Source organism: Oncorhynchus clarkii, chromosome 19, assembly GCF_045791955.1.
Source record: "Oncorhynchus clarkii lewisi isolate Uvic-CL-2024 chromosome 19, UVic_Ocla_1.0, whole genome shotgun sequence".
In the NCBI taxonomy this organism is placed as follows: Eukaryota; Metazoa; Chordata; class Actinopteri; order Salmoniformes; family Salmonidae; genus Oncorhynchus; species Oncorhynchus clarkii.
This window is the reverse complement of record NC_092165.1, coordinates 26,950,425-26,973,795: the sequence shown is the minus strand read 5'-3', so window position 1 is coordinate 26,973,795 and position 23,371 is coordinate 26,950,425. Positions and strand designations below refer to the sequence as shown.

The following is a 23,371-nucleotide window of genomic DNA, read 5'->3' as shown; positions in this document are numbered from 1 at the left end:
AATATATTTTTTACGGTATGACAGTATGACTTTTTTACATTTTTCATAATAAAAGTTCTAAATATTCAGGACCCTAGGGTGGCAACGTAGAAAATAAGTGATGTTTATGGGGCATTCTCCATTCCGATTGTTTTATACTGTTCAATCCAACCCAAATCAATTCATCAACATCTGCATTTCCTGCACTTTTAACATATCCACACTGTCACGTAGGGCTACATGGTAGATCTGGGCAACACAATCTAGGTCTAAAGTAGTTTATTGGTGAACTGTTGAAAGCATGGAAATAGAAGGATTATTGTAATTCAATAGTTGGGGGAAAAAAAGTGGCGTTCGGTTCTAAGTTCTGTTACAAATCCAGACGGACCCCAAAGGAAGCTCAAACTCGATTTATTACACCAGACAGGATGTTGCAGCTGCACAACACAACATACAAGACACACAAGCACATAGGTGGAGTCTTCTTCTTGGTGGAGTCTAAGATAAACCAGTCATTCTCTGTTACTGGGCAGGAACCGAGTCCGCTCCTCATGGTATTGTCGTGGCCCAGACTGAGCCCAAAACCTTTGTGGGCGGGGGTATGTGTGTGTGTGAGAGAGAGAGATAAGGCTTCAGTTAGAGTGTTGTTAGGTGGACCCCTATGGGCCCACTCTCAGCGGTTCAGTCTCTCTTTAACTGTTGTCCTCACCTCAACCTTGAGATGTTAAGTTCCACATCTCTCCTTACCCTATTTCCACAGAGACTAGCCTAGCTTGTCAGGAACTGAGACTTGACGGTTGCCTTTTACCTACATCCTTAGAAATATTAATATACAGAAAAGCATGTCTGGACAGACAGAAACTTTCTGTACTTCCTTCCCCTGGTCACTGCAATAACACACAAAAGCGCCAACATCCTAACCGATAACAAGTTATTACTTACTACTAATAAGCTGATTACGCAGTTATAAACAGGCTCATTATGTAATTAAAATGGGCTCAAGTCAGTCTAACATTGGGCAGCATGTTGAATACATTGTTGTTTGACATGACACCAAATAAATAAGCCAGAGAGGAATTATTGCGACAGAGTGTTGGTCAGTGTTTCTTAGGGGACCATATACGATGTTACATTACATGTGTATTTTCTTACTTTATGTAGCTAGCTAGCTAACATATTCATGCTTCGCTTATTCCCCTCTGATTTCGAAGATACCATTGCACAAGCAACATAGTGATCCAAGCCTACACCAGAACTGGTTACAGGCTGTATATTAGCTACAGTGTAGCTACGTTTGGTCTGACTCTGATTACATTTAGCTAGCTAACTAGTGATTAGCATTCATGGAGAACATCATTGATTTTAGCCAAAACTTGCTAAGAAACACTAGCTGCTTGCATACACAAACTAATAGTGTAATTAATCAATGCACGGTTTGGAAGCAGCATTGCTGTCACCAACATCGTGTTGCGTCTGACTCTGCAGGCGGCAGAGTGAAGGGGAAGTGAAGAGCTCGTGACTCCATGGTCGAGCAACAACAACTGATCTCTTTGGAGTGACAGGGGGCAGGCAGGGCTTGGTGTGGTAAGAGGGAGGAGAGAGAGAGGACTACCAAGTAACAAACGGGAGTAAACTATAAAAGTGGACATTACACGCGCCATAGTTGCGTGTCACACTTAACATACCAAAACATTGAAATACTGTTATAGAAGGTAAAGTGAAAACTAGTCATGGGAAGGAAAAAAAATACAAAATCCATAGTTACATATAGGAGGGATATTATGTTTGACGCTATTTCATATCATTTTGACAGTATCGCAATATTATCTTCACGCTAGTTGGCTGTACCTGCACCAAAACTTCTGTATTTTTCCTTCATAGTTTGTCCTCCATCCTCTTTATAAATAGGGAACAAATTTGTTTTCAACATTTCTATACTTTTTTCAATCCAAAAAAAATACATAGAAACGCCAGCATAGAAACGCACACAAGCTCACACACCCCCCAACTCCAGCACCCTAATCACTCTCCACCACATTGCCTCAAACAGCAGCCATTTTGTTTCTCTCTGTCACCCACACACATTCCAACATTTAGATAACAAAGCATTTGACCTTTCCATTGTGTTAACGATTGAGTGTTGGTTGATTTCCCAGTTCAAGCCTATCTTTTTTCAAGGCGACTGACGAGAAAAGTATCGTCCAACCCATCGGGTATCTCACTGCACACTAATTTGCCATATCTTGAAATATGTAGACAGATGGATTAAAAGTACATTTACATTCTAATACTTCGGACAGCCAACTTTCTAACTCCGCCCATAGCCCTTCTCTTTCCATGACTGATCAGAACTTGTTTAGTCATGGCTCCCTCTTGTCCCTCTGCAACAGAGATATGGGTAAGCAATAGGTTTAGAACATCGAATCGCAAGAAAATCACAGTATGGAATCGCAAATGCACATCGTATCGGCGCCTAAGTACCGTGATAATATCGTATTTCGAGATCCCTGGCAATTCCCAAAACCGGTCCGCGCATCAATATCGGTATAGTCAAATACAGTACATTGCCCGGCCCTACTCATCCATTGACTCTACTAGGGATGCGTCGCGAGTGTGAATGCACCCTAATACTGTAAGCAGTCTAACCATTTTTAAAAAAGCACAACTCTCCTGTGTCTTAACGTTCACATGGATGTTTGGGGTAGGCCCCGTTGCGCCAAACATCTGTAATACATACCTCATCAAACTCTTTGCTCAGGCCAAAGTCTGTGAGCACTATGTGCCCGCTGGAGTCCATGAGGATGTTCTCCAGCTTCAGGTCTCTGTAGACTATCCCCAGCTAGAAAACAGTCAGGCCATTACAAGGCTCGACTATGACAATGTAGAATCAGCAGCCAGCAATTCATCCAGAAAGTATTTCAGGGGCGGTTCCCCCGGACACAGATTAAGCGTAGCCCTGGACTAAAAAGCATGTAGAATCTCCAGTGAAATAGCTTTTTAAGTCCAGGACTACGCTTAATCTGTGTCCGGGAAAGCGGACCTGAAAGTATGACAGTTGTGATAACACACGTGTGATGAATGATTGAGAAAACGGCACCGTTTGTAGCTGCATTTAGGCTACAGCTCCAAAGCTATTGTACCTTAATGAAGTTCAGGAATGACAAAACAAGGAAGTGTAGGTCTAGAGGTACCCACACTCACCTGGTGTAGGTGCTCCAGTGCCAGCACCATCTCTCCACTGTACAAAGCTACCTCCTGCTCCTTGAACCGAACCCTCTGCACCAGGTGTGTGAAGAGCTCCCCACCGTTCACATAATCTGTCATAATAACAACAACAACAACAATGAAACGGGTATAGACGAGCCAATTCGTCTTAACTCCGTGACATTACATTTCAACATTGCCGGTATAGTTCCAGAATTCAACGGGTCAGTTCAGTTCACCGTAAGACAGATGAAAAGTCTCACAGAAAACGCTGAATTTCTTTCGCAACAATCTTGCATTCTGCTACTCGATATTCATACTTCATATACTTCATACTTCATATACTTCATACTCATGTCTTCCTTGTAAAAGAACAACGTTGTGTAAAAGACAGAACGAGAGGGATAGAACGAGAAGAGAAAGAAGAGGAGAAAGAGAGAGCGACCCAGACCTAGAATGAGGTGCAGCTTGGTGTCCGTCTGGAAGGCGTAGTGGAGGGTAACGAGGAACGGTGACTGCCTGATGTGTTCCAGAACCTGTCTCTCTGTGCGTGTGTGCTCTGCTGTCTTGGCCTTCTGTATTATTGTGGCCTTCTTCAACACCTTCATGGCGTATAGTTGCCCTGCATTGTGACCGCTCACTTTGCGCACTAGGAACACCTTGCCATAGGCTGAGAGAGAAGAAAGAAAAACATGTTTTTTTTATTTTTTTTTTAACTCCGCAGCCAAAAGCATTCAGCGCGTAGCTCACCTGGAGCACCGGATGGTGCGAGATAAAATGAATGCACCTTCTCAAAAACGGTGACAAAATTTCCAGCACTGGATTGGCTTTTAGACCTGTCACTCACCTCCAGTTCCCAGCACCTTTAGCAGCTCAAAGTTCTCGATGCCCACCCGCTCTATGTGGCCGGTCAGGTTGGCTGTGGAAAGACAAAGATGGTAAGATCCTTAGCTTACAAACAAGAAAGTATCATGAATGCTTAACAATACACACCAGGCCTAGAACATTGGCCTGGATCGGGGGGAAAAAAGAAGACATTTTTAATAATGTCTCTCAATGCCGAAACTGATGACTTCTGCATTATTCAATGTTGTTATCCAAATCGCGGTAGCCTAATGTGTGTCACTGGAGTGAACACAACTCTGAAAGCAGAGTGAGCAGCTGTTAAGGGTAGAATATCTAGGCTAAGCCTCGGCTGACATGTGTGCATGCATGGCATGCGTGAGAAGGAGAAGAGAGCATAGCAGGTACGGAAGCAAGAGTGAAGGTAATCTGTGAGTTTGAGAGTGTGCTAGTAGCCTTGTAAACAATGTTTGATGTCGGGTAGCATGGGGAACGCTCGCGTGTGTTATGCTGGCGTGCACGCACATCTGTGTACACGTCTCTAAGCACGCAGAGCAGAACGGGCATGCTCATTTCAAGACGTGCATGTCTATTGTAGCAAACACATTCCTGCTGTCTTACAGGCAAGACAGAGAGACCCAGAGAGTCTTTGCTCGCTCGCTCACTCACAGCGTAAGTGCAACACAAAAAGAGAGTTCACTATTTCACAATGTGTATATCAATTCCATCGTCGCACTCTCTCAGTCACCACCTCTGGTAGACACTCACTGATTGACTGGCTGGCTGGAAGCCCCAGAGCAATGCATGTCAGGCTGTCTGCCACTGACAACATGGAGATAAAGAGGTTCTGACTGCATAACACCTAATGACTGACAGCCCAGCCGGGCATCCAGTTACGGCCCAGTCCCATTTCACTGTTTATTAATAGATTTTGAGTGGATTGGGTATTCTTTCCAGCCAGACCCCCGCCTCAAAGCCAAAGGCTATCGAGCTGCTTCGTAAGTAGGCCTGGAGGCTCATCATATGCAGGATCTGGTAAATACTAACTAGTCACTTATGCCAACTTTTCTTCATATTATGATGAACTGGGGCAGTTTTGTCCACATCAAAGTGGCCACCTCAGAGGTCCGATCATACCAGGGATTGACATTAAAAAGGTGGACTCAGCGAGATGATGCAGAAAGTAAAACGGCATAGTGCACCACAGGGGAGGTGTCATTAATACCCATGAAACCTAGCGGTCAAACAGGGAAATGGTTCCAATCGTTTCTCCACCATTCATTTTTCCCCATCAGGGATTTAGAAACACTTTCGGGTAACTTCGACCGACTTCTATGCCTGTGCTGTGGGCTTCTAAAAACAAATAATTCGGCACTTCAAGTTTCAGTGCGCACATCCCCCAGGGTTGCTATGTCTGCGGTTTTCCGGCCAAAACCTATATATTTTTTTTATTATAATAATTTTGGGGGGTGCTTATATTTGTCCTGTTACACACAAGTGTGTAATGGAAATGTGTTTTGTTTCATATCCCAACGGCCCCTGAGATACCTGCAGGGCCACCACTGTACAGTACCCGTAGAGCGATTATGGTTAAGTGCCTTGCTCAAGGGCACAGCGGCAGATTTTGTTACATCGTTAGCATCATTATTCGAACCAGCGACCTTTCGGTTACTGGCCCAAAGCTCTAACCTCGAGGCTACCTGACGCCAAAGGATGTACACATTGGCCTGTAATCAAACCTGACAATACTCGCATGCTACGCGGGAGACCAACACTGAACCACCAATGCACTGTTACCTGCTGCTGCTGACCACCAGGCAGTGAGGCAGGCTGTTGCCGAGTGAGTGGTAGGGAGGGAGGTAGAGGGCCTGAGGGGTCTGTGTGTTCTGAGAGACCGCGTCAGGCAGCTGAGTGAGCGAGTGAGTGAAAGGAGAGCTACGGCAGCACGCATGACAAGTGATGTGAGAACAACGAACTAACAGCACTAGCTCTCGACAGTGCGGTTCAGAAAGTATTCATAACCCTTTACTTATCCCACATTTTGTTGTGTTACACCCTGAAAACAAAATTGATTCAATTGATTTGTTTTCTCACCCATCTACACACAATACCCTATCAGGAAAAAAGTGAAAACGTGTTTAGAAATTTTTGCAAATGTATTGAAAATGAAATACAGAAACATTTAATTGACATAAATATTCACACCCCTTTGCCATGACACTACAAACTGAGCTCAAGTGAATCCAAATTCCTTCGATCGGATATTCTTGAGATGTCACTACAACTTGACTGGAGTCCACCTAGACTGTGGCCAATTCAATTGTTTGGACATGACTTAGAAAGCCTTCTGTCTATAGAATGGCAACACAGTTGACAGTGCATGTCAGAGCAGAAACTATAGCATGAAGTCAAAGGAACTGTCCCGTAGATCTCCGAGAAATCAAATTGTGATGGGACATACAGTTCCAGTCATAGGTTTGGACACACCTACCTCATTCCAGGTTTTTCTTTATTTGCACTATTTTCTACATTGTAGAATATTAGTGAAGACATCAAAATCGATGAAATAACACATATGGAATCATACAGTAACCTAAAAAGTATTCTACTTTGAAGAATCTCAAAAATATATTTTGATTTGTTTAACACTTTCTTGGTTACTACATGATTCCATGCATGTTATTTCATAGTTTTGACGTCTTCACTATTAATCTACAATGTAGAAAGTAGTAAAAATAAAGATGAGTAGGTGTGTCCAAACTTGACTGGTACTGTCCATATCATTTTCACATTAATTTATTAAACAAAAAAAAATGAATGAAATCTCAAAACTACCCTTTCTTGATTTTGTTCAGTTTCAGACATCGTTTGGAACAATATAATCTACAAGTACATAACATTTCCAGTGGACTCCAGTAATTCTGAAGTTCTGATAAATGTTGTGACCACAAGCACAGTGAATGGTAAATGGATTCAAAGGGAACTCCCTCTGCTGGTGATTTGATGAATATGCAATCCTAAAAGGAGAAATGTGATTGGTTAATAATGAGTTGACCCGTCAATGTTTATGTATAAAATGGGTCGGTCATATCATTAAAAGTACCAGAGAGTCCACTCTGGAAATCTGATGTTTAAAGAGTATATTGTTTCAAAAAAATATGTCTAAAAATGAACTAAATCAAAAAGGGTAGTTGAGATATTGATAATGTTGAATAAATGTGAATTTCAGAACCTAAACATACTCCAAGTTAGAGCACACTATAAGGAGTAGGCCTGTAATGACATGAACGGTTCATGGATCATAAGGGAAAGGGGGATACCTAGTCAGTTGCACAACTGAATGCATTCAACTGACATGTCTTCCGCATTTAACCCAACCCCTCTGAATCAGAGAGGTGCAAGGTCTTAGAGGCGGCATGTATAGGTCTACAAAGGGTCTAAAATGGCCACTTTTATAACAATAAAAATATATACGGTTTGTAATATAAATGTAAAAATGCATGTCCATCCTCACAGTTATATTTCTGTGAGAGAATTGACATAAAAATCAGAGACACCCAAAAATATTTTCTGCTCTCACTGGCGTGGAATCACCCATATATGCCTTAAGTTTACAAGAATATAGACTTTTCGCCTTCATTTTATACCAAATTTGATGTGCTCCGAATAACAACAGTGCTCATGGGGCTTTTTTTCACATGGAAATGCCCCGAGTGAGAAGAGAGCAAACGTTATGCAACGTCACCCATTAAAACCTAATGTTTAAAAACAACATACAAGGACAGAGCACATTGTAACAAAATAGGATAATAAATAGCCTGCACTACAGCAGTCCCTCCTATCTAAAGCAGAACAGACAGAGCCTTGAGCGAAAACCAGACTATTTTCAGCCATCCAATTTATTTCTCTCTCTTCATGACCCCTGTTTTTAAAGACCCACTTTATTTATTGTTCCTGGCCTCAGTGGTGTAAAAAGTACCCACTTGTCATACTTAAGTAAAATTAATGATACCTTAATTTAATAGAAAATTACTTAAGTAAAAGTCACTGAGTAAAAGGCTAAAAGTATTTAGTTTAAAAAAATACTTAAGTATCGAAAGTAATTGCAATCGCTAAAATATACTATAATATAAATTACTTCAAATTCCTTATACTAAGCAAACTAGACAGCACCATGTTCTTGTTTCTTATATTTACGGATAGCCAACGCTCCAACGCTCACACTGTTTAGTGAGTCTGCCAGATCAGAGGCCATAGGGATGTTCTCTTGATAGGTGTGTGAATTAGACAATTTTCCTGTCCTGCTCAGCATTCAAAATGTAACGAGTACTTTTGGGTGTCAGCGAAAACATGTTTTTTCTTTAGGAATCTAGTGAAGTAAAAGTTGTCAAAAATATAAAATAGTAAATCTAGTACAGGTAACCCCCCCCCCCCAAAAAAAACACTTAAGTAGTACTTTAAATAATTTTTATTTAAGTACTTCACACCACTGCCTGGCTTCCTGCATGACAACTTGTTTCTGTGTTTTACAGCTGGCTATGGCATCAGAATCAACCAAACTGTCTAATCAAGAACAGGGGCATATTATACACTGCTCAAAAAAATAAAGGGAACACTAAAATAACACATCCTAGATCTGAATGAATGAAATATTCTTATTAAATACTTTTTTCTTTACATAGTTGAATGTGCTGACAACAAAATCACACAAAAATGATCAATGGAAATCAAATTTATCAACCCATGGAGGTCTGGATTTGGAGTCACACTCAAAATTAAAGTGGAAAACCACACTACAGGCTGATCCAACTTTGATGTAATGTCCTTAAAACAAGTCAAAATGAGGCTCAGTAGTGTGTGTGGCCTCCACGTGCCTCCCTACAAAGCCTGGGCATGCTCCTGATGAGGTGGCGGATGGTCTCCTGAGGTATCTCCTTCCAGACCTGGACTAAAGCATCCGCCAACTCCTGGACAGTCTGTTGGTGGATGGAGCGAGACATGATGTCCCAGATGTGCTCAATTGGATTCAGGTCTGGGGAACGGGCGGGCCAGTCCATAGCATCAATGCCTTCCTCTTGCAGGAACTGCTGACACACTCCAGCCACATGAGGTCTAGCATTGTCTTGCATTAGGAGGAACCCAGGGCCAACCGCACCAGCATATGTCTCACAAGGGGTCTGAGGATCTCATCTCGGTACCTAATGGTAGTCAGGCTACCTCTGGCGAGCACATGGATGGCCCCCCAAAGAAATGCCACCCCACACCATGACTGACCCACCGCCAAACCGGTCATGCTGGAGGATGTTGCAGGCAGCAGAACGTTCTCCACGGCGTCTCCAGACTGTCACATGTGCTCAGTGTGAACCTGCTTTCATCTGTGAAGAGCACAGGGCGCCCGTGGCGAATTTGCCAATCTTGGTGTTCTCTGGCAAATGCCAAACGTCCTGCACGGTGTTGGGCTGTGGACGTCGGGCCCTCATACCACCCTCATGGAGTCTGTTTCTGACCGTTTGAGCAGACACATGCACATTTGTGGCCTGCTGGAGGTAATTTTGCAGGGCTTTGGCAGTGCTCCTCCTGCTCCTCATTGCACAAAGGCGGAGGTAGCGGTCCTGCTGCTGGGTTGTTGCCCTCCTACGGCCTCCCCCACTTCTCCTGATGTACTGGCCTGTCTCCTGGTAATGCATCCATGCTCTGGACACTACGCTGACAGACACAGCAAACCTTCTTGCCACAGCTCGCATTGATGTCCCATCCTGGATGAGCTGCACTACCTGAGCCACTTGTGTGGGTTGTAGACTCAGTCTCATGCTACCACTAGAGTGAAAGCACCGCCAGCATTCAAAAGTGACCAAAACATCAGCCAGGAAACATTGGAACTGAGAAGTGGTCTGTGGTCCCCACCTGCAGAACCACTCCTTTATTGGGGGTGTCTTGCTAATTGCCTATAATTTCCACCTGTTGTCTATTCCATTTGCACAACAGCATGTGAAATTTATTGTGAATCAGTGTTGCTTCCTAAGTGGACAGTTTGATTTCACAGAAGTGTGATTGACTTGGAGTTACATTGTGTTGTTTAAGTGTTCCCTTTATTTTTTGAGCAGTGTATTAAGCAACAGCGTGGAATATATCACTTCACTTTATATACAGATACATTCGTAGCCATATTTTTTTGTCTTGTGCAGTGTGGATGGGCGGAGGGGGAGATGGAGTGAGGGAGAGAGACAGGGACAGAGAAACAGAGACAGAAAAGATACACGTGAGAGGGAGGCTAAAGAAGGCCATGTCTTCACTCTCATACAGTATGGGCTGCTACTCTGCTAAGGAACTGCTCAGATACAGTGCATTCGGAAGGTATTCAGACCCCTTGACTTTCTCCACCTTTTGTTATGTTACAGCCTTAATCTAAAATGGATTAAATAGCTTTTTTCCCACTCAATCTACACATAATACCCCATATTTCAAAAATGTTTTTTAGAAATGTTTGCAAATTTATAACAAATCAAAAACTGAAATACTACATTTACATAAGTATTCAGACCCTGTACTTTGTTGAAACACCATTGGCAGCGATTACAGCCTCAGTCTTTTTTGGGGGGTATGACCCTACAAGGTTGGCACACCAGCATTTGGGGAGTTTCTCCCATTATTCTCTGCAGATTCTCTCAAACTCTGTCAGGTTGGATGGAGAGCGTCGGTGCACAGCTAAATCTTTGAATGAATTAGGTGGTAAACAATTGGAACCATTTCCGTGTTTAATTGCTAGATTTTATGGGTATTATGACTCATACTGTGGTACTCTATGGGGCCCACCCTCCCCTCTATGGGGCCCACCCTCCCTTTTAGAGGAAAAATGGGAAGGTCAACATAATTGGTCAACATTTGAAGTAAATAAAGATCACAAATTCTTAGTACAGAAAAAAAAGAGGAAATTGCACTTGCAATGAATGATTGGGCTACATTGCAACATCCTCAAAAAAAATGATTGATGGGGTGGGACAATACAAACTTGAAATACAGACAGCGAGTGCAGTGTTCAACTGAAACTTGACGCTGACAGCTATCACTCAAGGTTCTTGAGCCTGAAAGCAATGGCATAGCTAATGTCTGACTGCAGCACAAAATAGCCACTATGATTTAACACCCACAATGCAGTTTAACACACACGATGCGGATGGGAATATTACCTACTGCTGTAACTTATACTTCTAACTTATACAAGCCACCACAAATGGGAAAACAGGCTTTTAAAACGTCTGACACAAACAGCTAGCCATTAGCCATCCTGTCAAGCGCTCTTCGGTGTTATACTTCAAACGTTCGCTAACGTTAGATTGTTTGATGTTCTCCAACTTATTTGTTGTCAATTTGTTTGAATGACAGCGAATATCACCGTTAAAAAACCTGAGCCATTTTAAATAGCCGCCAAAAAGCATGCATGACGATGGTGGGTATAATTTGTGTCACGTTCCAACAGGAATCTGTAACAACAACGTCGTAAAGTAACGTTACAAGATTTCCAACAATCAACGCACACAAAGTAAGTAACATGATCAATTCACCTAGCTAACTAGCTGCCGAATAGGCATCAACTCACCACGTAGCTTATTCTTAATGTTTGTCCATAGGCTACCAGAGTGAGGACAGACATTTATCGAAATAAACGTGGTGAGTGAAAAACAATGAAATAGCCCACTCCCTACCCTGTATCTTATTCTGCCGCTATACAACTTTGTATGCGTTGTTTGTTACCAACCTTGTCATTTACGAAGTTGTTGGAACAGATTCCCGTTGGAACGTTCCACAAATTATACCCACCCTGCGTGACGACGGTCAAGTTAGCTTGGCTAGCTAGGTTAGCAAGCACTTTTCCCTGCCTTTTTTGGACTTGACCGGATACACTTGCAGACTAAGTTAGCTAACCGATTCGTTAGCTAATCACTATTAGCTAGCTAGCCAACTTACCATTTTTCAGCTCATGTTTCACAGTAAACAGGTCACCTTCTCTAGAAGATCCTTCCATCGAAGATGGCATTGTATTCCAAATGTGCCCAAAATATACACTTGCTTAGCAAACCATCAACATAGCTAAGATAGTTTGAAATTACAGAATCACATGTAACGTCAGCTAGCTATATCTGATTGTAATGTGGTATTGAGGGAAAGGTCTGGTTAGCTTGCCAAGCAAGACAAAAATGTGTCTACAAGATAGCGTGGGGGGCGGGTAACCACTACTACCTTCACGACCAAGTCCTCCTGTAGCTGTGATTGGGGTTGCTATGTGGAGTTTTAACATCTGATTGGTCCATTTTGCTATCCATGACAGAGAGAACATCCTTCCTGCCCTCTTATTGGTCAGATACTGACAGCTGAAATCAAGGTCCTCCTTCTTACAAGACCAGGGTTGAGGGTCTGCCAGCTGATCTAACAAAATTATTAAGCATTTAGATTTTTTCTTAATGAAATATAGAGGAACAGAGAACAGCAACACATACAATGGTGTAGTGGAGAGTTAATTTTTTGGCCCAAAAGTTTACCCACCTTTTGCAGAAAAATGCACTATAAGTATAGGAAGCGTGATTTTTTTCTCACAATGACGGGTATTCAGGGTTTACCTACTAATCTTTTGTACCACTATACCACTGAACACAAACATTTCCAGTATATCTGTAGAAAGAAAATGTCTGCCATGAAACCAGAACGAACCTTAACTTGATATGCCACTCCCTTATGCCACATATGTCAGGCCTAAGACTCATGGAATGATTAATCAGCATCAAGATTAGGCTATGATATTTGTTTTATATTAGGCCTATGCAAAACACTCAGCTCAAACTCTCTGAATATAAACTGTCACTGTTTCCATACTGTGAAAAGGGTTGCCTTTTGCCACCACCTTGTGGTGATGAAATGAAAATAAATGTCAATAAATGTTAATCAAAAATGACAATCTGATACAACTTGGCCCATTTACACTAGGTTAGGAGTTGCAACACTGATGGGAATGCTACTGCACATCCAGTATAGCATCCAGCTCAGAGTTACACAACCATTTACATTTTGGCAGACTTAATGAGTGCATACTTTTTCATTTTTAACTAGGCAAGTCAGTTAAGAACAAATTCTAATTTTCAATGACTGCCTACCAGGGAACAGTAGTTTAACTGCCTTGTTCAAGGGCACAACAACTGATTTTTACCTTGTCGGCTCAGGGATTCGATCCAGCAACCTTTTGGTTACTGGCTCAACGCTCTAACCACTAGGCTACCTGCCACCCCTCATGCTGGTTCCCCATGGGAATCAAACCCACAACCCTGGCATTGCTAGCACCCGGCTCTACCAACTGTCCAGTAGCTGGCTCAAAAGTCCCGCGATTTCAGATTTCAAAATAAGAGTCACTCAATTGGTCATGGACTATCATTTGTTTTTCAACAGGATGACCCAACACACCTCCAGGATGTCCAAGGGCCAAGAAGGAGAGTGATGGAGTGCTGCATCAGATCACCTGGCCTCCACAATCACCCGACCTCAACACAATTGAGATGGTTTGGGATGAGTTGGACCGCAGATTGAAGGAAAAGCAGCCAACAAGTGCTCAGCATATGTGGGAACTCCTTCAAGACTGTTGGAAAAGCATTCCAGGTGAAGCTGGTTGAGAGAATGCCAAGAGTGTGCAAAGTGGTCATCAAGGCAAAGGGTGGCTACTTTTAACACTTTTTTGGTTACAACATGATTCCATATGTGTTATTTCATAGTTTTGATGTCTTCACTATTATTCTACAATGTAGAAAATAGTAAAAATAAAGAAAAACCCGATGTAGCAGCCAGGATTAGAGGAGTGAAACCTGGGGACAGACAGATTACTCTCCAACACCAGATACATAGATACAGAGTCCCACTTCTACACACAAATGATCAAGTTCCCTGAAAAATGTACATAAAAATATAGCTATGTGGTGTGTGACATACAGTATATGTGCATCAATGTACATAGAGGGAGAGCATGGAAGGTGGGGACACTGTGTTGAAGGGTGTCTGTGCTGTGGGTATTGGTGAGGTTGTCGTGTTCAACACAGGCACTCTTCAAAAGCCCAGTCTTTTTTACGCTGCTGCTACTCCCTTTTTATTATCCATGCATAGTCACTTTACCCCTACCTACATGTAGTACATATTACCTCAACTAACCTCTATCCCCACATATTGACTACCTCCTTCCCAAATGCAGGTGTGCCAAGCTTTTAGCGTCATACCCAAGAAGACTTAAGGTGCCAAAGGTGCTGCAACAAAGTACTGAGTAAAGGGTGTGAATACTTATGTAAAGGTTATATTTCAGTTAGCAAACCTGTTTTTGCTTTGTCATTATGGGGTATTGTGTGTGGATTGATGAGGGGGAAAAAAACAATTTAATTATTTTTTAGAATAAGGCTGCAATGTAACAAAATGTGGAAAAAGTCGAGGGGTCTGAGTAGTTTCCGAAGGCCTACCCCCATTTCCCCTCTAACTATTACCATATGTTCATAAAAATATATATATATTTGCAGGATTTTGTTCTTTGTTGTCAGCTATATTTCAAACTGCTTAAACAGTGGTAAATTAATTTCCTTAAACTAAACTTTGTGTTAATGATCATAGCCTATAATAATTAAGAGAGGTACATTCAACAAACAGACCATGATCTCCTCTAGGACCTGCTCTGAGATTCCTTGTCTTCAGAATGCAATCAAACAGCATAGGTCTACTGGTCTCATCTTCAACGGATTGTCTCCCTAATACTCTCTCGTATTTGTGAAGTTTGTTAATTCCATGAGTGCATTTTTTTAAAGTAAGAAAATATTTCCTAAAAAAATACATAAAAACTGGAATAAACTAAAGTAAGAAATAGTAACACAATAACGAGGCTTTATAAAGTTTGGAGAGTTTCTCCCATTCTTCTCTGTAGATCCTCTCAAGCTCTGTCAGGTTGGATGGGGAGAGTTACTGCACAGCTATTTTCAGGTCTCTCCAGAGATGTTCAATCAGTTTTAAGTCCAGGCTCTGGCTGGGCCTCTCAAGGACATTCCATTCAGAGACTTGTCCCGAAGCCACTCCTGTATTGTCTTGGCTGTGTGCTTAGGGTCGTTGTCCTGTCGGAAGGTGAACCTTCGCCCCAGTCTGAGGTCCTGAGAGCTCTGGATCAGGTTTTCATCAAGGAGCTCTCTGTACTTTGTTTTGATCTTGACTTGTCTTCCGGTCCCTGCCGTTGAAAACAACCCCACAGCATGATGCTGCCACCACCATGCTTCACCGTAGGGATGGTGCCAGGTTTCCTCCTGACGTGACTCTTGACATTCAAGCCACCAAAGAGTTCAATCTTGGTTTCATCAGACCAGAGAATCTTGATTCTCATGGTCTGAGAGTCTTTAGGTGCCTTTTGGAAAACTCCAAGCGGGCTGTCATGTGCCTTTTACTGAGGACTGGCTTCCTTCTGGCCACTCTACCATAAAGGCCTGATTGGTCGAGTGCGGCAGAGATGGGAGAACCTTCCAGAAGGACAACCATCTCCACAGAGGAACTCTAGAGCTCTGTCAGAGTGACCATTGGGTTCTTGGTCACCTCCCTTACCAAGGCCCTTCTCCCCCGATTGCTCAGTTTGGCAGGGCGGCCAGCTCTAGGAAGAGTCTTGGTGGTTACAAACTTCTTCCATTTAAGAATGATGGGAGGCCACTGTGTTCTCAGGGACCTTCAATCCTGCAGATTTTTTTTCCAGATCTGTGGCTCGACACAATCCTGTCTCGACGGTCTACGGACAATTCTTTCGACCCCATGGCTTGGTTTTTGCTCTGACATGCACTGTCAACTGTGCGACCTTATATAGACAGGTGTGTGCCTTTCCAAATCATGTCCAATCAATTGAATTTACCACAGGTGGACTCCAATCAAGTTGTAGAAACATCTCAAGGATGATCAATGGAAACAGGATGCACCTGGGCTCAATTTCGAGTCTTATAGCAAAGGGTCTGAATACTTAAGGAAAGTAAGGTCATTTTTTAATACATTTGCAAACTGTGTGTAGATTGCTGAGGATTGTTTATTTATTTAATCCATTTTAGAATAAGGCTGTAACGTAACAAAATGTGGAAAAAGTCAAGGGGTCTGAATACTTTCCGAAGGCACTGTATATGAATTTTAAAATATAGAAGGGTATTTATACAAGGCCTGTATTATACTCATCATTCAGGATTCTTACGTTTAGTCTGGATACCTGTTTGTGCTAACATTCCACTACTTGTACTCCATGTCATATGCCAAATATATGGCACAGATTACAAGGAGTAGAATGAAAGCACAAATCAGGTCTTATTTTCCATACAGAAATCCCCAATAAGGACAACCTTGAGGTCCACAGGAAGGAAATCTCCCTGGAGGAGTTGAATGAGAGCCATCATGACTCCAATTCACAGCTCAACATGCAGGGTGTTTTCCTCCACAGCCTAGGTTATGCCCTCGGCTCTGTCATCATTGTGGTCAACGCTCTCATCTTCACCTACATGTGGAGGCCTTGCCATGCTGGAGAGACCTGTGTCAACCCAGGCTACAACAGCCATGACTACATTAACCACCAACAACATGTCAATGCTACGCTGGCCACCATGCTTGGTAGTAGTACCCAGACTACAGTGCACCTCGCTGGGCCTTGCTGGCGGCTCTACCTCGGCCCCATACTCTGCGTCATCATGTTGGCCATATTGCTCTGTACCTGAAGGAGTCAGCCCCCATCCTCCTGCAGACTGTTCCAAAACAGATAGACATGCACCGGCTGCTGGGGAGGATCAGGAGCCTAGATGGTGTGTTGGCTGTCCACGACTTACACATCTAGCAGCTGGCAGAGAGCAGGATCATTCCCACAGCACACATCAAATGCTTCCTACATGGATGTGGCCAAGCAAATCAAAGGTCTCTTTCATGGAGAGGGTATCCATGCCACAACGGTTTCAACCAAAGTTTATTACCGTTAACTTTATATCTGATACACTGAACAAAAATATAAACGCATCATTTAAAGTGTTGGTCCCATGTTTCATGAGTTGAAATAAAAGATCCCAGAAGGTTTCTGTACACACAAAAATCTTATTTCGCCAAATTTTTTAACATTGAGCATTATTCCTTTGCCAAGATATTCCATCCACCTGACAGATCTGGCATGTCAAGAAGCTGATTAAACAGCATGATCATTACACAGGTGCGTGTTGTGCTGGGGACAATAAAAGGACACTCTAAAATGTGCAGTTTTGTCACACAACACACCGTCACAGATGTGCAATTGGGAGCGTGCAATTGGCATGCTGACTGCAGCAATGTCTACCAGAGCTGCTGCCAGATAATTTAATGTTAATTGCTTTACCAAAAGTCGCCTCCAACGTTGTTTAAGAGAATTTGGCAGTACGTCCAACCAGCCTCACAACCGCAGACCACGTGTAGCCGTGCCAGCCAAAATCAAATCAAATTTTATTGGTCCCATACACATGGTTAGCAGATGTTAATGCGAGTGTAGCGAAATGCTTGTGCTTCTAGTTTCGACCGTGCAGTAATATTTAAGTCATCTAACAATTTCACAACAACTACCTTATATACATACACACAAGTGTAAAGGAATGAATAAGAATATGTACATATAAATATATGGGTGAGCGATGGCCGAGCGGCATAGGCAAGATGCAGTAGATGATATAGAGTACAGTATATACATATGAGATGAGTAATGTAGGGTATGTAAACATTATATAAAGTGGCATTGTTTAAAGTGACTAGTGATACATTTATTACATCCAATGTTTTATTATTAAAGTGGCTAGAGATTTGATCCCAGGACCTCCATACCCGGCTTCTTCACCTGCGGGATCGTCTGAGACCAGCTAACCAGAACTGCAGTTCTGCATCATAACTGACTTCAGTGGGCAAATGCTCACCTTCGATGGCCACTGGCAAGCTGGAGAACTGTGCTCTTCACGGATGAATCCCGGTTTTAACTGTACTGGGCAGATGGCAGACAGCATGTATGGTGTTGTGTGGGCGAGCAGTTTGCTGATGTCAACGTTGTGAGCAGAGTGCCCCATGGTGGTAGTGGGGTTATGGTATGGGCAGGCATAAGCTACGGACAACAAACACAATTGCATTTTATTGATGGTAATTTGAATACACAGAGAAACCGTAACGAGATCCTGAGGCCAAATGTCATGCAATTCATCCACCACCATCACTATAATAATGCACAGCCCCATGTTTCAAGGATCTGTACACAATTCCCGGAAGCTGAAAATGTCCCACTTCATCCATGGACTGCATACTCATCAGACATGTCACCCATTGAGCATGTTTGGGATGCTCTGGATCAATGTGTTCGACAGCCTGTTCCAGTTCCCGCCAATATCCAGCAACTTTGCACAGCCATTGAAGAAGAGTGGGACAACATTCCACAGGTCACAATCAACAGCCTGATCAACTCTATGCGAAGGAGATGTTTCATACTACATGAGGAAAATGGTGGTCACACTAAATATTGATTGGTTTTCTGATCCACGCCCCTACCTTTTTAAAAAAGGTATCTGTGACCAACAGATGCATATCTGTATTTCCAGTCATGTGAAATCCATAAATTAGGGCCCTAATGAATTTCTTTAATGGACTGATTTCCTTATATGCACTGTAACTCAGTCAAAATCTTTGAAATTGTTTCATGTTGTGTTCATTTCTTTGTTACATGTGTGAGCTCTCCTGTCGGACGCAGTGTGGCCCGAAGCTGTGCTGTGGAAGCTTTGACAGAACAGCGCCAAGAGGCCCGGCTGGAGAAGAGGTTGTTTTCTCTCAGTATCACAACACCAGTCATCCTCAATACAACAGTCACCCTTTACAGCTACCATCAAGCTAACAGCCACGCAGAGCCCCAAGCCTGCCATTTATACAGAGACAGAACCCTCATTGTAATAATGAATGCATCTATACATTGGGAACTTGAAACTTGTCGAGAGGTTTAATTGAACTTTATAGCACATTGTATGCCACAACAGGAGGCATCGAAAGTGATACTCGTCCAATTACATTCCTAGTGTCTGGATATTCTGCCTACTGTGTCTATGTGAAGGAGTTGGTGTAGGCTGAGAAAACAAGTACTATTACAGCCTCTGCCATGGCTTTATGAGCTCTTTAGTTGCCTTTGTCATTGAATAGTCAGTCACAATTGTGTCTATAGGCTTTGCAGACAACTTGAGTATGCAACTCTTATAATCGTGCCAGTAATTAGGTCACTGTATTTACAACAATACTGTGCAGCCGTATTCATCGACCTGGCCAAGGCTTTCGACTCTGTCAATCACCACATTCTTATCGGCAGACTCAACAGCCCTGGTTTCTCAAATGACTGCCTCGCCTGGTTCACCAACTACTTCTCAGACAGAGTTCAGGGTGTCAAATCGGAGGGCCTGTTGTCCGGACCTCTGGTAGTCTCTATGGGGGTGCCACAGGGTTCAATTCTCGGGCCGACTCTTTTCTCTATATACATCAACGATGTCGCTCTTGCTGCTGGTGATTCTCTGATCCACCTCTACGCAGACGACACCATTCTGTATACTTCTGGCACTTCTTTGGACACTGTGTTACCAAACCTCCAGACGAGCTACAATGCCATACAACTCTCCTTCCGTGGCCTCCAACTGCTCTTAAATGCAAGTAAAACTAAATGCATGCTCTTCAACCGATCGCTGCATGCACCTGCCCACCCGTCCAGCATCACTACTCTGGACTGTTCTGACTTAGAATATGTGGACAATTACAAATGCCTAGGTGTCTGGTTAGACTGTAAACTCTCCTTCCAGACTCACATTAAGCATCTCCAATCCAAAATTAAATCTAGAATCGGCTTCCTATTTCGCAGCAAAGCATCCTTCACTCATGCTTCCAAACATACTCTTGTAAAACTGACCTTCCTACCGATCCTTGATTTCGGCGATGTCATTTATAAAATAGCCTCCAACACTCTACTCAGCAAATTGGATGCAGTCTATCACAGTGCCATCTGTTTTGTCACCAAAGCCCCATAGTCAAGGAGCATATCACCTCCACCCTACCTGACACCCTAGACCCACTCCAATTTGGTTACCGCCAAATAGGTCCACAGGCGATGCAATCTCAACCACACTGCACACTGCCCTAACCCATCTGGACAAGAGGAATACCTATGTGAGAATGCTGTTCATCGACTACAGCTCGGCATTTAACACCATAGTGCCCTCCAAGCACATCATCAAGCTCGAGACCCTGGGTCTCGTCCCCGCCCTGTGCAACTGGGTACTGGACTTCCTGACGGGCCGCCCCCAGGTGGTGAGGGTAGGCAACAACATCTCCACCCCGCTGATCCTCAACACTGGGGCCCCACAAGGGTGCGTTCTGAGCCCTCTCCTGTACTCCCTGTTTACCCACGACTGTGTGGCCAAGCACGCCTCCAACTCAATCATCAAGTTTGTGGACGACACAACAGTGGTAGGCTTGATTACCAACAACGACGAGACGGCCTACAGGGAGGAGGTGAGGGCCCTCGGAGTGTGGTGTCAGGAAAATAACCTCACACTCAACGTCAACAAAACTAAGGAGATGATTGTGGACTTCAGGAAACAGCAGAGGGAACACCCCCCTATCCACATCGATGGAACAGTAGTGGAGAGGGTAGTAAGTTTTAAGTTCCTCGGCGTACACATCACAGACAAACTGAATTGGTCCACCCACACAGACAGCATCGTGAAGAAGGCGCAGCAGCGCCTCTTCAACCTCAGGAGGCTGAAGAAATTTGGCTTGTCACCAAAAGCACTCACAAACTTCAAACTTCTACAGATGCACAATCGAGAGCATCCTGTATCACCGCCTGGTACGGCAACTGCTCCGCCCACAACCGTAAGGCTCTCCAGAGGGTAGTGAGGTCTGCACAACGCATCACCGGGGGCAAACTACCTGCCCTCCAGGACACCTACACCACCCGATGTCACAGGAAGGCCATAAAGATCATCAAGGACAACAACCACCCGAGCCACTGCCTGTTCACCCCGCTATCATCCAGAAGGCGAGGTCAGTACAGGTGCATCAAAGCTGGGACCGAGAGACTGAAAAACAGCTTCTATCTCAAGGCCATCAGACTGTTAAACAGCCACCACTAACATTGAGTGGCTGCTGCCAACACACTGACTCAACTCCAGCCACTTTAATAATGGAAATTGATGGGAAATGATGTAAAATATATCACTAGCCACTTTAAACAATGCTACCTAATATAATGTTTACATACCCTACATTATTCATCTCATATGTATACGTATATACTGTACTCTATATCATCTACTGCATCTTTATGTAATACATGTATCACTAGCCACTTTAACTATGCCACTTTGTTTACATACTCATCTCATATGTATATACTGTACTCAATACCATCTACTGTATCTTGCCTATGCCGCTCTGTACCATCACAAAAAAAACAAAAAAAAAAAAAAAAAAAAAAAAAAATTCGCAAAGGTAATGACATTGCTTACGCAGACATGTTTGTCAGTTAACTATGAAGGTGGTGGTTTTTAATGCGCAGGAAAAAGTAGCAAAATGATGCATGTTATTTTGTACAATATCACTTTTAAAAGAAAAAGATGTGAAAGTAGCAGTTTCTGCTTAAATTGCTCATCAAATTTGATCTGATCTTCATCTAAGTCAGGACAATAGACAAACCCAGTCTGCTTAAACTAATAACGTACACACAATTTATAAGTTTTCATGTCTTTATGTACATATTCTTTATCCCCTTACACTTGTGTCTATAAGGTAGTAGTTTTGGAATTGTTAGCTAGATTACTTGTTGGTTATTACTGCATTGTCAGAACTAGAAGCACAAGCATTTCGCTACACTCGCATTAACATCTGCTAACCATGTGTATGTGACAAATACAATTTGATTTGATTTGATACTACCCACTATTGCGACCTGTATGCTCTCATTGGCTGGCCCTCGCTTCATATTCGTCACCAAACCCACTGGTTCCAGGTCATCTATAAGTCTTTGCTAGGTAAAGCCCCGCCTTATCTCAGATCACTGGTCACCATAGCAGCACCCACCCGTAGCACGCGCTCCAGCAGGTATATTTCACTGGTCATCTCCAAAGCCTATTCCTCTTTTGGCCGCCTTTCCTTCCAGTTCTCTGCTGCCAATGACTGGAACAAATGACAAAAATCACTGAAGCTGGAGACTCATATCTCCCTCACTAACTTTAAGCATCAGCTGTCAGAGCAGCTCACAGATCACTGCACCTGTACATATCCAATCTGTAAATAGCCCATCCAACTATCTCATCCCCATATTGTTTTTTGCTCCTTTGCACCCCAGTATCTCTACTTGCACATTCATCTTCTGCACATCTATCACTCCAGTGTTTAAATGCTAAATTGTAACTACTTCGCCACTACGGCCTATTTATTGCCTCATTTGTTCCAGTAATCTTACCTCATTTTCACACACTGTATACAGATTCTTTCCCTATTGTTATTGACTGTACGTTTGTTTATTCCATGTGTAACTCTGCGTTGTTGTTTGTGTCGCACTGCTTTGCTTTATCTTGGCCAGGTCACAGTTGTAAATGAGAACTTGTTCTCAACTGGCCTATCTGGTTAAATAAAGGTGAAATAAAACAAACAGAGACCTTTCTCATCTGTATTAGGATTCTGTTCTCATGGTCTGGAACACCCACCCACTCACAGACCAAGAGGCAAGGACCAAATACCTCCTTTTCTTTATACTATTATCACTTTGACACTTGCTAAGCAACCGTTTGTAAAATATTAAACACTGTTGTGGGCAAATTTCCCCTGTTTCCATCTGTGAGTAGGAATGTGCGTTTTGGCTCAAGGATCACAACAACGACATAACCACCATAGTGGCCCACTGAGTATAAAGGCAACACTGAGTCCTTTGTACAAATCCACCCACGTCTACTGTCTTCCATAGCACTCCATTAGAAAAGAGACATTATTATAAGAGCCATTATTATAAGCATACAGTAGGTCCAACGTGCTTTAAAGAGGGAGAGAGAGAGAGAGAGAGAGAGAGAGAGAGAGAGAGAGAGAGAGACGCTCTAAATTAAAAAAACGGCAGTGAGAATAGTGAGAGCATCCTGACCTATCATTCTCACCAAAACAACTGACATTATGTGAAGCTGATGAACGTCCCATTTGTCAGAACCGCTCATGTTTTCTTGCACATGTAACAATAAGTGTAAAAATTGTATGAATATTTTTGACAATATAAATACTTTTATGTCTCGCCTGTCTGCAAGGGGGC

General features: G+C 42.9%; 1 protein-coding gene and 1 pseudogene across 4 annotated transcripts in view; one reads left to right on the top strand and one right to left on the bottom strand.

The window, feature by feature from the left end:
* LOC139374993 (ribosomal protein S6 kinase, polypeptide 5) overlaps nt 1-12,203 on the bottom strand; it is a 42,277-nt gene extending 30,074 nt beyond the window's left edge. For 3 of the 4 annotated variants that reach the window (XM_071116317.1, XM_071116316.1, XM_071116319.1), the window contains exons 1-5: nt 11,992-12,203; nt 4,031-4,102; nt 3,635-3,853; nt 3,181-3,296; nt 2,717-2,818 (exon numbers count right to left, since the gene is read on the bottom strand). In XM_071116317.1, coding sequence (XP_070972418.1) covers nt 2,717-2,818; nt 3,181-3,296; nt 3,635-3,853; nt 4,031-4,102; nt 11,992-12,061 — 579 coding nt within the window. In that variant the 5' untranslated portion in view covers nt 12,062-12,203. Of the gene's footprint in view, nt 1-2,716; nt 2,851-3,180; nt 3,297-3,634; nt 3,854-4,030; nt 4,103-11,991 lie in introns of those variants that run through there. The other variant, XM_071116318.1, reaches the window with a different exon arrangement.
* A 1,826-nt stretch (nt 12,204-14,029) lies between these two features.
* Nucleotides 14,030-18,931, top strand: LOC139374450 (proton-coupled zinc antiporter SLC30A1-like; annotated as a pseudogene).
* The last annotated feature ends 4,440 nt before the right edge of the window (nt 18,932-23,371 follow it).